This window comes from Oncorhynchus mykiss, chromosome 21 (genome assembly GCF_057628025.1).
Source record: "Oncorhynchus mykiss isolate SJ-2025 chromosome 21, ASM5762802v1, whole genome shotgun sequence".
NCBI lineage: Eukaryota > Metazoa > Chordata > Actinopteri > Salmoniformes > Salmonidae > Oncorhynchus > Oncorhynchus mykiss.
Window position 1 is genome coordinate 20495959 of NC_143042.1, and position 14872 is coordinate 20510830.

Sequence of the window (14872 nt, forward strand, 5' to 3'; positions counted from 1 at the left end):
CCGTGGATTGATGGCAGCATTCGCGTGAAACTGAAAGCGCGAACCACTGCTTTTAATCAGGGCAAGGTGACTGGTAACATGACCGAATACAAACAGTGTAGCTATTCCCTAAGCAAGGCTATCAAACAAGCTAAGCGTCAGTACAGAGACAAAGTAGAATCTCAATTCAACGGCTCAGACACAAGAGGCATGTGGCAGGGTCTACAGTCAATCACGGACTACAAGAAGAAATCCAGCCCAAATAACTTTTTTGTCCGCTTTGAGGACAATACAGTGCCACTGACACGGCCTGCAATGAAAACATGCGGACTCTCCTTCACTGCAGCCGAGGTGAGTAAGACATTTTAGTAAGACAAAACGTGTTAACCCTCGCAAGGCTGCAGGCCCAGACGGCATCCCCAGCCGCGCCCTCAGAGCATGCGCAGACCAGCTGGCCGGTGTGTTTACGGACATATTCAATCAATCCCTATACCAGTCTGCTGTTCCCACATGCTTCAAGAGGGCCACCATTGTTCCTGTTCCCAAGAAAGCTAAGGTAACTGAGCTAAACGACTACCGCCCCGTAGCACTCACTTCCGTCATAATGAAGTGCTTTGAGAGACTAGTCAAGGACCATATCACCTCCACCCTACCCGACACCCTAGACTCACTCCAATTTGCTTACCGCCCAAATAGGTCCACAGACGATGCAATCTCAACCACACTGCACACTGCCCTAACCCATCTGGACAAGAGGAATACCTATGTGAGAATGCTGTTCATCGACTACAGCTCGGCATTCAACACCATAGTACCCTCCAAGCTCGTCATCAAGCTCGAGACCCTGGGTCTCGACCCCGCCCTGTGCAACTGGGTACTGGACTTCCTGACGGGCCGCCCCCAGGTGGTGAGGGTAGGCAACAACATCTCCACCCCGCTGATCCTCAACACTGGGGCCCCACAAGGGTGCGTTCTGAGCCCTCTCCTGTACTCCCTGTTCACCCACGACTGCGTGGCCACGCACGCCTCCAACTCAATCATCAAGTTTGCGGACGACACAACAGTGGTAGGCTTGATTACCAACAACGACGAGACGGCCTACAGGGAGGAGGTGAGGGCCCTCGGAGTGTGGTGTCAGGAAAATAACCTCACACTCAACGTCAACAAAACTAAGGAGATGATTGTGGACTTCAGGAAACAGCAGAGGGAACAACCCCTATCCACATCGATGGAACAGTAGTGGAGAGGGTAGCAAGTTTTAAGTTCCTCGGCACACACATCACAGACAAACTGAATTGGTCCACTCACACAGACAGCATCGTGAAGAAGGCGCAGCAGCGCCTCTTCAACCTCAGGATGCTGAAGAAATTCGGTTTGTCACCAAAAGCACTCACAAACTTCTACAGATGCACAATCGAGAGCATCCTGGCGGGCTGTATCACCGCCTGGTACGGCAACTGCTCTGCCCACAACCGTAAGGCTCTCCAGAAGGTAGTGAGGTCTGCACAACGCATCACCGGGGGCAAACTACCTGCCCTCCAGGACACCTACACCACCCGATGTTACAGGAAGGCCATAAAGATCATCAAGGACATCAACCACCCGAGCCACTGCCTGTTCACCCCGCTATCATCCAGAAGGCGAGGTCAGTACAGGTGCATCAAAGCTGGGACCGAGAGACTGAAAAACAGCTTCTATCTCAAGGCCATCAGACTGTTAAACAGCCACCACTAACATTGAGTGGCTGCTGCCAACACACTGACACTGACACTGACTCAACTCCAGCCACTTTAATAATGGGAATTGATGGGAAATGATGTAAAAATATCACTAGCCACTTTAACAATGCTACCTTATACAATGTTACTTACCCTACATTATTCATCTCATATGCATACGTATATACTGTACTCTATATCATCGACTGCATCCTTATGTAATACATGTATCACTAGCCACTTTAACTATGCCACTTTGTTTACATACTCACCTCATGTATATACTGTACTCGATACCATCTACTGTATTCTGCCTATGCTGCTCTGTACCATCACTCATTCATATATCCTTATGTACATGTTCTTTATCCCCTTACACTGTGTATAAGACAGTAGTTTTGGAATTGTTAGTTAGATTACTTGTTGGTTATTACTGCATTGTCGGAACTAGAAGCACAAGCATTTCGCTACACTCGCATTAACATCTGCTAACCATGTGTATGTGACAAATAAGATTTGATTTGATTTGATTTACAGACAGAAATACTCAGTTTCATCAGATGTCCGGGTAGCTGTTCTCAGATGATACCGCAGGTGAAGAAGCCAGATGTGGCTTGGTTACAGGTGGTCTGCGTTTGTGAGTCCGATTGGACGTACTGCCAAATTCTCTAAAACGACGTTGGAGGAGGCTTATGGTAGAGAAATTAACATTCAGTTCACTGGCAACAGCGCTGTTGGACATTCCTGTAGTCAGCATGCCAATTGCACGCTTCCTCAAAGCTTGAGACATCTGTGGCATTGTGTTGTGTGACAAAACTGCACATTTTAGAGTGGCCTTTTATTGTCCCCTGTACAAGGTGCACCTGTGTAATGAACATGCTGTTTAATCAGCTTCTTGACATGCCACACCTGTCAGGTGGATTGATTACCTTGGCAAAGGATAAACGCTCACTAACAGGGATGTAAACACATTTGTGCACAGAATTTGATGGTGGTGGCAGCATGCTGTGGGGATGATTTTCAGCGGCAGGGACTGAGAGACTCATAAGGATTGAGGGAAAGATAAACAGAGTAAAGTACAGAGAAATCCTTGATGGAAACCTGCTCCACAGCGCTCAGGACCTCAGACTGGGGCAAAGGTTCACCTTCCAACAGGACAACGACCCTAAGCACACAACCAAGACAATGCAGGAGTGGCTTCGGAGACGAGTCTCTGAAGGTCCTTGAGTGGCCCAGCCAGAGCCTGGACTTGAACCCGATCGAACATCTCCTGAGAGACCTGAAAATAGCTGTGCAGCGACGCTCCCCATCCAACCTGACAGAGCTTGAGATGATGTAAATGTGATATTTCAGCTTTTTATTTGTAATACATTTGCAAAATCTCTAGAAAACCTGTTTTTGCTATATCATTATGGGGTATTGTGTGTAGATTGATGAGGGGGGAAAAACTATTTAATCAATTTCAGAATAAGGCTGTAACGTAAAACAAAATGGGGTCTGAATACTTTCCGAACGCAATATATAGAAAACGATGTGCACATAATAAGGTACAGAACAGATTCATGTAGTATGCCATTAGCACTAGGGGGAATCAAAATGAGGCCAAAATGGGGCAAAAAGTCAATCATTTCACTAACTACTTCATGAACTAAAGTAACCCCTGTAATCAAAGCTTAACGCATGTTCAAGATGTCCTCTGATAAGGAGTGGGGAGAAAGTTAAAGGAAACATGGATACGGTGGGTGTGATGAGGGAGTGGTGTGGGACTTGGAGTTGAAGTTGATGTTGAGGAAGTGGCTGAGCAGTGTGTGTGTGTGTGTGTGTGTGTGTGTGTGCGCGCGCGCGTCCATGCTCTACTTGCCATTAAAGTTGACAGCTCTGATATGGCTGAGTAGTTCCTTGCCGTCGATGTTGGCCATCTTTGGGCACAGGCCTGGGTATCCATAGCAGAGTTCCCGGTGCATCCGGTGCAGGGCATGGGCCATAGCATACACGGCATCCATCACAAACTGCACCTTCCCCTCCTGCTCGTAGCTCGAGTCCCGACCAACCTTCTCCAGACCTGGGCAAGAGGAGGGAAACCGATGGACAGTTAGCTACACTGTGGAGGAAGACATCCAAGTGTCTATTTGTCAAAGATGCAAAATGTACAACATTACATTATTTCCGGGAGAGAGAAAACACTGATCGTGGTCCCACTGTTCTTAAACAAACACAAACATCTTTCGGTACCGGTGATGTTGTTTTATTCAGTTGAGCATACACACAGTGACACACAGTGACACACAGTGACACACACACACACACACTTTACTTCTAACGCAGTCGAATGTGTGCTTAGGTAACAGATAGCATCATTAGCATCATTAGCTCATACAGAGGCGAAAGCACAAACTCCTTCATCCATAAACATGAAAATCACTAATTGATTATGATGCCTTTCTACCGTTTTTATCAAAGTTATTAAACCGGAACGGCAACAGAAAATGGAAAAGGGTGGATTTTCAGAAGCAACTAATTTTTTATTGAATTCTTTCAGCTTATAACTCAGCTTTTTCCTCAGTACAAGCCTTCTGTGGGGAGAAAAAGCAAAAAGATTGTAAATAAAAAAAACATGCCCGGGCTAGGTGAATTAAGAAGAGTCTTCAATCAATACGCGTGTCTGTGTAGAATTAATAGGCTCAGGAGAAGGAAATCCAATTGAGTTTTATAGCGGCTTCCACACAGCAGGCAAGTCGCACGTGAAGGTGATGCATTAGCAGGAGCAGGACACACACACACAAACACACACACACCTGGTTATTCCATATGAAGGATACGGTCTAGTAAAAGGCATGGATGCTGACTTCCAAGAGACCAACTAAGAAGGACTTTGTGGGCCTGCATACGTCACCATAGAAATCATCCTCAACAGTTAAAAGCCACTCAAATCAGAAGTACTGCTTCACCCAAGGTCCGGAGCAATCCAGTCCATCACTGAGTAATCCCACCAGGTGTAGGCACTGACTACAGAGGAACTGACTCAGTTTATCCAAAATGGGCTCTGTGAGTTTATCCTAATCGGAGAGAGCTCCCAGTGCCTTGAGCTTATAACATAAAGAAGCAGTACTCTGACATAACATAACAGTAAAGAAACACTGGGGACAGGCGCTGAGCCATCAGACTCAATCTGAATCCTATCCTGGCTTTGACTTGACAAGCTGGAGAGATAGCTACTGTGTCACTACGAAGCCCCAGGCACACAGCATAAACCCCACAATCACACACAGTCACACACACACAGTCACACACACACACACACACACACACACACACACACACACACACACACACACACACACACAGCAGGCTTACAGTCCAGCCAACCATATAATCACCCTTTTGAGCTCCTAATAAAGAAAATGGCATCCATCTCAACTCAGTGCATAGGGTGCATCCTGTTCCCTATATTGTGTACCCATAGGGCTCCGGTCAAAAAGTAGGGCAACATATAGGGAATAGGGTGCCATTTCAGGCACAAGCATGGAGGACTAGATACCTTCTCCATTCCCTCTACGGTTGGTGGAGCTACTGCCGTTACCTGAAACAATGCTTTTACATTTCCTTCAATTGCATCATTACAGTTAATTCCCTCCCTATCTGACTGGCTGGCAGGGTGAGGTGCAGCAGTCGTTATGTGTACTGTCTGTCTGTCCTCGTCTGTCCCAGCCCTGTCACACACACGTATGCACGCATCTACACATGTACAGTAAATACAGGGTACATACATATGCACACACTCGCTCTCTCTCGCACACACACACACTGCAGCCGTTCCCTTCCCCATCACAATCACTGTCAGCTCAGACGATGGCAGCCCCAGCCCTGCTAAAGGAAGTTTGCCCGTTCTGCTGTGCTTTAATAATCTGGGAGAACACAGGCGGAAGGCAGGGAGAATTTGCATAGCTCATTGTGACTGTGTAATAATAAGCCTGGCTGTAGAGGCAGATGTTTGTTCTCTTACAAACTTGCACACACACACACACACGCGCACACACACACACACGCACGCACACACACGCACGCACACACACACACACGCACGCACACGCACACAGAAACGTGCACAGTCACGCACCCACACACACATAAACAGCATGCTAGCAGTTACCATACACTTCCAGTCATTGCGCTAACGCTAGTTAGCGACTTCCTTCAAACTACATGCAGAGACAAAAATTGTAACCACAAGTTCATCTGACTGGTTTATCTGACTCTCATTACCAAAATCCTGAAGTATCCCTTTAACTCTGCAAAGCCGCGGCTATCCCACCAACCAGAAGGGTCTCATACCTGCAGTGCTCTGAGATGAGGGTTCATTTAGAAAAAACACATCCAAACAATCTACCTGGTCTGTCATCAGCAACCAATCAAAGGTGATGTGTTTATAAGTGAAGCAGGTCAACCTGTATTCAGTACAATGCGGCCATCAGCACTTTTCACTGCAAAAGCAACCATCCGTACCACAAAGCAAACAGTACAGGACAGGATTGACTTACTTCAGGACCCAAATTCATAATGTAGTCGTCTCGGAGTAGGAGTGCCGATCTAGGATCAGTTCTGCCTTTTAGATCATAATGAATAAGAGTACATGGACAGGGAGGATGTTATCCTAGATCAGCAGGACTCCTACTCTGAGACGCTTCCCTTTCCAGGTCTCTTAGAAGGAGATGCCACTTAACACAAGATTACCTCATCTTTATCAACATCATGCATTGACAAACACCAATGCTGAATATTTTTACAAGACATAGATTACCCACACACACATCAGGACATAGATCACCCACACACACACACACATATCAGAACATAAACAACCCCCCACACACACACATATCAGGACATAAACAACCCCCACACACACACATATTAGGACATATTAGGACATAAACCCCCCCCCCACACACACACAAACACACATCAGAACATAAACAACCCCCCCCCCCCCCCTAACACACACACATATCAGGACATAAACAACCCCCCCACACACACACACATCAGGACATAAACAACTCCCACACACACATATCAGGATATAAATCACACACACACATATATCTATCAGGACATAAATCACCAACACACAAACACACATCAGAACATAAACAACCCCCCCCCCCCCCCCCCCCCCCCCTAACACACACACATATCAGGACATAAACAACCCCCCCACAAACACATATCAGAACATAAACAACCCCCCACACACACACATATCAGGACATAAACAACCCCCACACACACACATATTAGGACATATTAGGACATAAACCCCCCCCCCCACACACACACAAACACACATCAGAACATAAACAACCCCCCCCCCCCCCTAACACACACACATATCAGGACATAAACAACCCCCCCACACACACACACATCAGGACATAAACAACTCCCACACACACATATCAGGATATAAATCACACACACACATATATCTATCAGGACATAAATCACCAACACACAAACACACATCAGAACATAAACAACCCCCCCCCCCCCCCCCCCCCTAACACACACACATATCAGGACATAAACAACCCCCCCACAAACACATATCAGGACATAAACAACCCCCACACACACATATCAGGATATAAATCGCACACACACATATATATATATATATATATATATATATATATATACATATATATATATATATATATATATATATATACAGTGCCTTGCGAAAGTATTCGGCCCCCTTGAACTTTGCGACCTTTTGCCACATTTCAGGCTTCAAACAAAGATATAAAACTGTTTTTTTTTTTGTGAAGAATCAACAACAAGTGGGACACAATCATGAAGTGGAACGACATTTATTGGATATTTCAAACTTTTTTAACAAAACAAAAACTGAAAAATTGCGCGTGCAAAATTATTCAGCCCCTTTACTTTCAGTGCAGCAAACTCTCTCCAGAAGTTCAGTGAGGATCTCTGAATGATCCAATGTTGACCTAAATGACTAATGATGATAAATACAATCCACCTGTGTGTAATCAAGTCTCCGTATAAATGCACCTGCACTGTGATAGTCTCAGAGGTCCGTTAAAAGCGCAGAGAGCATCATGAAGAACAAGGAACACACCAGGCAGGTCCGAGATACTGTTGTGAAGAAGTTTAAAGCCAGATTTGGATACAAAAAGATTTCCCAAGCTTTAAACATCCCAAGGAGCACTGTGCAAGCGATAATATTGAAATGGAAGGAGTATCAGACCACTGCAAATCTACCAAGACCTGGCCGTCCCTCTAAACTTTCAGCTCATACAAGGAGAAGACTGATCAGAGATGCAGCCAAGAGGCCCATGATCACTCTGGATGAACTGCAGAGATCTACAGCTGAGGTGGGAGACTCTGTCCATAGGACAACAATCAGTCGTATATTGCACAAATCTGGCCTTTATGGAATAGTGGCAAGAAGAAAGCCATTTCTTAAAGATATCCATAAAAAGTGTCGTTTAAAGTTTGCCACAAGCCACCTGGGAGACACACCAAACATGTGGAAGAAGGTGCTCTGGTCAGATGAAACCAAAATTGAACTTTTTGGCAACAATGCAAAACGTTATGTTTGGCGTAAAAGCAACACAGCTCATCACCCTGAACACACCATCTCCACTGTCAAACATAGTGGTGGCAGCATCATGGTTTGGGCCTGCTTTTCTTCAGCAGGGACAGGGAAGATGGTTAAAATTGATGGGAAGATGTATGGAGCCAAATACAGGACCATTCTGGAAGAAAACCTGATGGAGTCTGCAAAAGACCTGAGACTGGGACGGAGATTTGTCTTCCAACAAGACAATGATCCAAAACATAAAGCAAAATCTACAATGGAATGGTTCAAAAATAAACATATCCAGGTGTTAAAATGGCCAAGTCAAAGACCAGACCTGAATCCAATCGAGAATCTGTGGAAAGAACTGAAAACTGCTGTTCACAAATGCTCTCCATCCAACCTCACTGAGCTCGAGCTGTTTTGCAAGGAGGAATGGGGAAAAAAATTCAGTCTCTCGATGTGCAAAACTGATAGAGACATACCCCAAGTGACTTACAGCTGTAATCGCCGCAAAAGGTGGCGCTACAAAGTATTAACTTAAGGGGGCTGAATAATTTTGCACGCCCAATTTTTCAGTTTTTGATTTGTTAAAAAAGTTTGAAATATCCAATAAATGTCGTTCCACTTCATGATTGTGTCCCACTTGTTGTTGATTCTTCACAAAAAAATACAGTTTTATATCTTTATGTTTGAAGCCTGAAATGTGGCAAAAGGTCGCAAAGTTCAAGGGGGCCGAATACTTTCGCAAGGCACTGTATATATATATATATATATATCAGGACATAAACAACCCCCCCACACACACATATCAGGACATAAATCACCCACACACACATATCAGGACATAAATCACACACACACACACACACACACACACACCAGGACATAAACAACCCCCACACACACACATATTAGGACATAAATCACCCCCACACCCACATATCAGGACATAAATCACCCAAGCACACACATATCAGGACATAAATCACCCACGCACACACATATCAGGACATAAATCACCCACACACATATCAGGACATAAATCACCCACACACACACATATCAGGACATAAATCACCCACACACACATCAAAAACACTGCATGTTTTATAATAGAGTGGTAGAGATCCAACAGTCTGAGTGGTTTGACAGGCCGATGCTAGCATGGTAATAGGCTAAGTGCTATGATTTATCTGTAGGGAACAATATGGCACCTTAAGCAGTGATTGATGGCAACACGGCTGACAGAGGACCTAATGATTTAAACAAGCTTCTCAATTAAACGTCAATTAGGATTGCAAATTCAATCCCCCCCCCTCTCTCTCTGACAACTCTCTCTCTCTCTCTTTCTTTCTCTGTCTCTCTCTTCACCACACAAAGCCTTTCCATTTGTTCAACACAGGGCACTTTCCCCACTTTATAAATATGTAAATGATATATTATAATTAGAAAGAGAAAGTCTTTTATAATAATTACAAATGAAACACCACACACATTCAGATGGTGATGAATATATTATCATAAAGGCATGAGATTAACACAGCATTCATTTATCACACACATCCTGAACACGTCAGGATCCAGCTGACAAGATTGAGAGAACATGCCCAGGGTACTGCTCCCCATTCACACACACACACACTGTAAAGACACAAACACACACACAGGCACACACACACAAATGTATGCACAAACATAATGTACACTGTACACTCATAAACGCTTACATGTATGCATGTGCGGACTGACTGACACATGATACATCTCCAGCCCTAAACCAACACCTGCTCATATCTCATCTGACACACACACACACACACACATATAGAGAACAGGTACACCCACATACCTGCGTACGTTTGCTTTCTCAATTTCACAAAAATTAACCAGCAACTTACATCCACAACTCTTCTCCAACATCTTTTCGCTTTCCCTTAAAAAGTAAAGTGCCTATCCGCCAAGACAGGCATGAACAATCAATAGGCCTAAATATATAGATACTGACAACAGTGATCTTGAGCCAAGCATTAAACCATGGTATGAGTATTCTTCATCACGTTCCACACCAGTAAAGACGGTATAAACCCGGCTGTTAAGTAATCATCAGAGGGGGAAAATGTCCCTGTGACTGGAGCTAGGGTTTGGGGTAGTGTTGGAAGAGAGAGATAAGATAATTAATGACTCAGACATTGCCAGTGACAAAGTCCATTCATATTTACTGATCAATTCCTCTCCTTCACCTCACGTCCGAACTGAGGCTTCGCAGAAGATGGAGAGAGAGAGTGACAGAGAGGAGCAGAAACGTTAAGACGAGAGACTGAGAAAGAGAGTGGAGGAAAGGAGAGAATGGAGGAGGAGGAAGTGGTGCTATTGTTAAAAGTAAGCTGGACCGTGAAAACGTATTACTGGAGTAACGGTTGTTCTCCCGAACTCATGTCACAGGCCCAGCACAAGCAGGCTGTGTTTGTGTGCGTTTATGTGTGTGTGTCTGAGGGCACCTGAGACTCTGACATCAATCTAACAGGTACAAGCTCAGTGGGGCAGCCAGGCACAGACACACTGGTGTGCAGTCAAGCCAGGCCCTCTGAGGGCTGCCAGTTGTCCCTGTTGTGACTAATTAAGCTGTGTTTAGTTTAATGAAGATCAGACAGGTCACATGGTGCTAGCACAGATGCTTACCTGGAGAGAACCGAGAGAGTCTCTCTCTCTCTCTCTCTCTCTCTCTCTCTCTCTCTCTCTCTCTCTCTCTCTCTCTCTCTCTCTCTCTCTCTCTCTCTCTCTCTCTCTCTCTCTCTCTCTCTCTCTCTCTCTCTCTCTCTCTCTCTTCTCTCTCTCTCTCTCTCTCTCTCTCTCTCTCTCTCTCTCTCTCTCTCTCTCTCTTCTCTCTCTCTCTCTTCTCTCTCTCTCTCTCTCTCTCTCTCTCTCTCTCTCTCTCTCTCTCTCTCTCTCTCTCTCTCTCTCTCTCTCTCTCTCTCTCTCTCTCTCTCTCTCTCTCTCTCTCTCTCTCCTCTCTCTCTCTCTCTCTCTCTCTCTCTCTCTCTCTCTCTCTCTGTGTGTGTGTCAGCGGCACTAGAGCAGCCAGGCTGATAGGAGAGTGGTGTTGGTGGCAGCAGTGGTCTCCTAGTATCGAAGGATTATTCAGAGGTAACACTGATGGATGGATGTCCTGCTGAACACACTGTGACGGCCCTGCCTGCTGCAGTCAGCTCTGCTACCCATCTACGACGAGAGTAATGGACACACACACACGCATTTAAGAGCGCACACACATGCACGTGTACACAGACACACTAAGCCAACACAAGCACAACTATAGTAAGAAAGAGTTTAAACCAGAGCCCCATGTCATCCATTGAGGGTGAGTTGACACACAGTATAGGCCGGCACACGTGATCATTGGACTAAACGAGGAGAAGGAGTAGGCCGAAACGGAGCCTGGGTCTTAATTAGAGAGCTCTAGCAGATGGCAGGGTGGCTGTGACTGCGAAAGAACACAGACACTCCTCTGCTCATAACTTGCTGCTTCAAGGATGATTTTTTATCGTACACAGGGTCTTAATGGAGAACTGTGGCAGCACTGCATTCCACATAAACACCCACTGCGAGGTAAGGGTGCTTCATCCTTCAGCCTCACAGAGGTGAACCAACAAACGTGTTCCCTTTCTATCTGTCTGCCAACCTTTCCTGCTCCCTGATTCCAAGTTGTTTGTTCATGCAAGCGTGCTCGCTTATGTGCTGCCTGTCTGCATGCCTGTGTTCTCCCTCCCTGCCTGGCTGTCATGCGCCCTAATTCCAGCGTGTGGACCCCTGCTTCATTGCCTCTGTCAGAGCCAATCCCGTTCACCGGTGAGCGGATTCGTTTAGGCCCCTGTGAGGAAATCACCCCGCGCAGGAACAACCGGGTGATAAATTGAGGGAATCAGGCAGCTTTAGCTCTCAGACTGCTGACGGCTCCCTTCTTCAGACTATCACACACACACACACATACACACACACACACACACACACAGGAGTAAAGAAAATATGTTACACCTCAGTGCTTCTGTGAGCAGTGTTTTGATATAGAATCAACGACTCTAAAAGAGACATTGTGTTCCCTCTGTTCTCAGCCAAGACTGACGAACATCCAGTACATTTCAGGCAGAGATTCTCAACATGGTGTGTGTGTGTGTGTGTGTGTGTGTGTGTGTGTGTGTGTGTGTGTGTGTGTGTGTGTTTTATAAATACAACTGTTGATTGAGGTCTATAGGGTTGTGTCTGAGGGTGATACTCATTAGCCCACGGTATTCATGTATTCCCAGCAGAAGGACAAGAGAGGTGTGGAGAGGGCCCACACGCACGCATGCAGACACACACACACACGCACGCAGACACACGCACACACACACACACACACACACACACACACACTGCTAGCTGTCACGACAATGACCCCAAACAGCAGGATCGAGCCGAGGCAGCTGATTGGTTTCCGTGTTGATGATGCAAAGGTCGTGAACTCTCGCAATAGAAATGAATCGACTCTGACACTCCATGCCACTACAGGGCTCTCCATACACAGACACACCAGAGAGAGTCACCAGAGCACTGGCCCCTATCTACCTTTGGCTGAGTGCCTACTACAGTGGCTTCACAATGAGAGGACAGAGAGAGAGGAGAGAAACACTAGAGCGAGAGTGAGAGCGTGAGAGAGAGGGGAGAGAGACACTAGAGCGAGAGTGAGAGAGAGAGGAAGGGCATGTCCCAGCTTTATACACAAACTCCAAGAGAACCACCTGGATTAAAAAAGTGTTGCACTAAACAAACAAGTACACACACTGATGTCTAGAGGTGCTGCTGACTCAGCCGTTTGAGTGTGATAGTCCTGCAGCCTGGGACAGGTGCAGATAAAACTGCTCACACAGCTTACTATTTAACCCTCCCCCGCCCACACACACACGCACATACACACACACACACAATACACTGATACATGCTGCAAACACTAACACAACCTATTCCCCAAAAGTGCAAAGCTGTCATCAAGGCAAAGGGAGGCTACTTTGAAGAATCGCAAATATAACATGTATTCTGATTTGTTTAACAATTCTTTGGTTACTACATGATTCCATATGTGTTATTTAATAGTTCTGAAGTCTTCACTATTATTCCACAATGTAGAAAATAGTAAAAATAAAGAAAAACCCTTTTATGAGTACGGTAGGTGTGTCCAAACCTTTGACTGGTACTGTACATGTAGGTAGAGGTAAAGTGACTATGCATAGATAATAAAATAGAGTAGCAGTGTGGAAGAATGTGTGTGTGTGTGTGTGGGGGGGGGGGGGGGGACTCTTCCAAGTCATGGTAAGCTTTTGGTTTTACAAATGCATTGCCACCGGGGCCCGCCAGTGTAACTGCTAAACTGCATACTGACTGTACACTGTAACATCACTGCATGATTGTAGTGGGTTTGTTTACTAACGCGTTAGTTCAATTAGCTATGTTGACGATGACATTCCTTTAGCTAATATGGGGACAACGATATAGGATGTGTGTAGCGGTTATGAGTTGGCTTGGAAAGGTTATTTCGCCCGGTCACATACAGCTAAAAATGTGAGAGGAAGGGAGCGCATAGATGCGAGAAGGAATACAACATGGCTACTATGAAAGTGAACTGTGTTTATGAGTGATCAGGTGTATATTCATTCAGCCAATTCCGTTGAAAAACTTTTCCCGGAAGCAAACGGAACAAAAACGGGGACAAACTTAACGGATTTTGTTCAATAGAAACTCCTGTTAACAACGTGTTGGACTACTGAATACACCCTAGATCAGCTCGATGCAGGCAAGAATGTTCAAGACGGTTTTGACTGTGTCACTGTCTGTCACCTCAAATTTTTCTCTCGACCTGTGTGATCCTTCATTGTGAACTTTCATTCATAGGCTAGGTTGTAGCAACCTCATGATGGGTATAGGGAAAATGTGAGTATCATGTAGTAGCCTAAACCTATCGCTGTTACATTGAACTGGGTGAATGGAATATGAATGAGTCATCCAATACGCTTTAATAGAAATAAGGCCATGCTCATGAACAAAACAAATGAATCTTAAACAGCATCGATCGCCACTGTTCTTCACCACATGTATAAGCGGACCTTCAGGACACTGGGCTAGCCAGCTGTGATGGAGTCAGACACTGAAAAACCTCAAAATCTAATCTGGAACCAAAATATCAGCTGTGTCGACACACACCGATTCTACAAGTCCACACTGCACAGACTGTGAACACACACTGTCACACACTATTTCACACACAGTTATACACACCAACAAACACTGTTCTACAAGCCCAAACTGCACAGACTGTGTACACACACTGTCACACACACTTCTCTCCAGACTCATCCATGCAGGACGAGCCAGGGGGCTCTACTGTACTCTGCATATCATTTCATGTCATTTGCACAGAGCTCTGAGCACACAGCGGGTGTTCATATAGAACAAACCATTCTCCTCAGAGAGTAAAGCTATCCATGCTCAATGACGTGTGAACAGAGTTAATATTAAGTAGCCTGTCTAGGGATGATTATAG

General features: G+C 45.4%; 1 protein-coding gene across 2 annotated transcripts in view; it reads right to left on the minus strand.

Annotated features, from left to right (window-relative positions):
* The window catches only part of LOC110500204 (metabotropic glutamate receptor 8), a 232498-nt gene that overhangs the window by 43029 nt on the left and 174597 nt on the right, over window positions 1-14872 (minus strand). For both annotated transcript variants that reach the window (XM_021577413.3, XM_021577412.3), the window contains exon 7: window positions 3559-3759. In XM_021577413.3, the coding sequence (XP_021433088.1) occupies window positions 3559-3759 (201 nt within the window). The remainder of the gene's footprint in view (window positions 1-3558; window positions 3760-14872) is intronic.